This window comes from Punica granatum, chromosome 7 (genome assembly GCF_007655135.1).
Source record: "Punica granatum isolate Tunisia-2019 chromosome 7, ASM765513v2, whole genome shotgun sequence".
Lineage (NCBI taxonomy): Eukaryota > Viridiplantae > Streptophyta > Magnoliopsida > Myrtales > Lythraceae > Punica > Punica granatum.
The window spans coordinates 15,400,331-15,401,816 of record NC_045133.1 but is presented as its reverse complement, the minus strand read 5'-3'; the positions used below and the strand labels follow the sequence as shown (position 1 = coordinate 15,401,816).

At 42.7% G+C, this 1,486-nt stretch overlaps 1 protein-coding gene across 1 annotated transcript; it reads left to right on the top strand.

Annotated features, from left to right (window-relative positions):
- Window positions 1-247: 247 nt before the first annotated feature.
- LOC116214424 (protein RALF-like 32) lies at window positions 248-604 on the top strand. Its single transcript, XM_031549830.1, has one exon. The coding sequence runs from the start codon at window positions 248-250 to the stop codon at window positions 602-604; it is 357 nt and encodes a 118-aa protein (XP_031405690.1).
- The last annotated feature ends 882 nt before the right edge of the window (window positions 605-1,486 follow it).

Here is a 1,486-nt window from a genome sequence, read left to right as displayed (position 1 = left end):
CTAAAAATGTGATCCCTACCGTTCCCAAAGCACAAGTGGAGTGATTGTCATTGATTTCTTTCCACATGATAACCTAAATGCGAAAGCTTAAAATATTATTCAAGCACTTCCAAGTTCCATCATGACATGTTTGGTGAGGTGCGGAGTCTTTATACTTTTTGCACGCTTCCACCAAAATTCCAAGTGCTCTTCATAGGCCAGAGAGAGCAGAGAGCCCACTAAAGGAAGAAAGAACAAGAGGAGAACTATGAGCAAACACACCACCTTCTTCCTACAGTACAACTTCCTCATCGTCTTCTTCGTCCTTCACCTCCTTGTCTCCTACTCTAGGATGGCGTACGCAGACACCGCCACTTGCAATGGCTTGATAGCGGAGTGCGACGAGCTCACCACGGAATTCGTGTTTGATTCCGAGGTAAGCAGAAGGTTCATGGAGGAATCACGGCACCTGTCGTATGGGGCTCTCAGGAAGGACCAGCCAACCTGCAGCGGTGGGGCCAGAGGCCAAGCTTACAGCAAGAGTGATTCCTGTGGCCTCCCTTCAAAGTCGAATCCCCATAGCCCGAGTTGCCCCAAATACTACCGTTGTAGGTCGGGTTCGTAAGTTTGGTCGTCATCATTTTCATAAATGTTACGTTCTACAATATTTTCAATAAATTCCGTGGTATATGTACCCTTCAAAATGGTATATGCAAAGTAATTAATGTTGAACAATTAATGAAAGGATCAATATGAGGTTAACTCACTTCCCTTAACTTTAGTTTCTGTGTTCTCCCTGTGTTGAGGAGCAAAGCTCAAATTAGTTTAATTTTTCTTTTGGGGCAACCAATGTAAATGACTCGCAATAACAGCTGATCGGACGAAAGTATCAATTCTGATCATTCTATATGGGAAAATTCTCTGATGCCACCATGGGTACTGTGATTCTGCTTAACACCAGTTGAATCGCCCAGAAAGAAAGAAAGAACGTGTGAGAGAGGAGGAACAATCCGATCAGTGGAGCTGCGGCGACTCTATCCCTTAATTGTACCGTAGAAGTTCCCCGCTCTGATATTTTCTAGCCAAACACATTAATCAACCTCGCAAAAGAGAGATCGAGTTAGTAAATGTGCACCATTCTTTAAGTTTTCGCTCAGTACGGTATTTGATTGCATTAGACATTTTTTTTGTCCCTATAATGTCTTCAAAAAACACAATACAAGCCTGAAAGAATTCCATGGGTAATTTAAGCCAGCAACTGGGCGAGAATTATTCTCATTCTATAATCGAGTCATGAAAAAATTGTTTCACCTTCCAACCCATGAGTCAACGACTTGGTCCACCGTGCCAAATTTTCGCAGGCTTAAGCTGAGAAATTCGAGCATGGGTCTCCCATGTCAGTTCTTGAATATATATGTGCTGAAATTTCTTGCTTGGCGCCTAATTAACACATAAAATATTAGGGAGGAATACGCGCGCCTCAACAACATCATATTTGGTTGTGAAC

Coding starts and splice junctions, on each gene's coding strand:
- LOC116214424 (XM_031549830.1), top strand. CDS start 248: ATGAGCAAACACACCACCTTCTTCCTACAGTACAACTTCCTCATCGTC.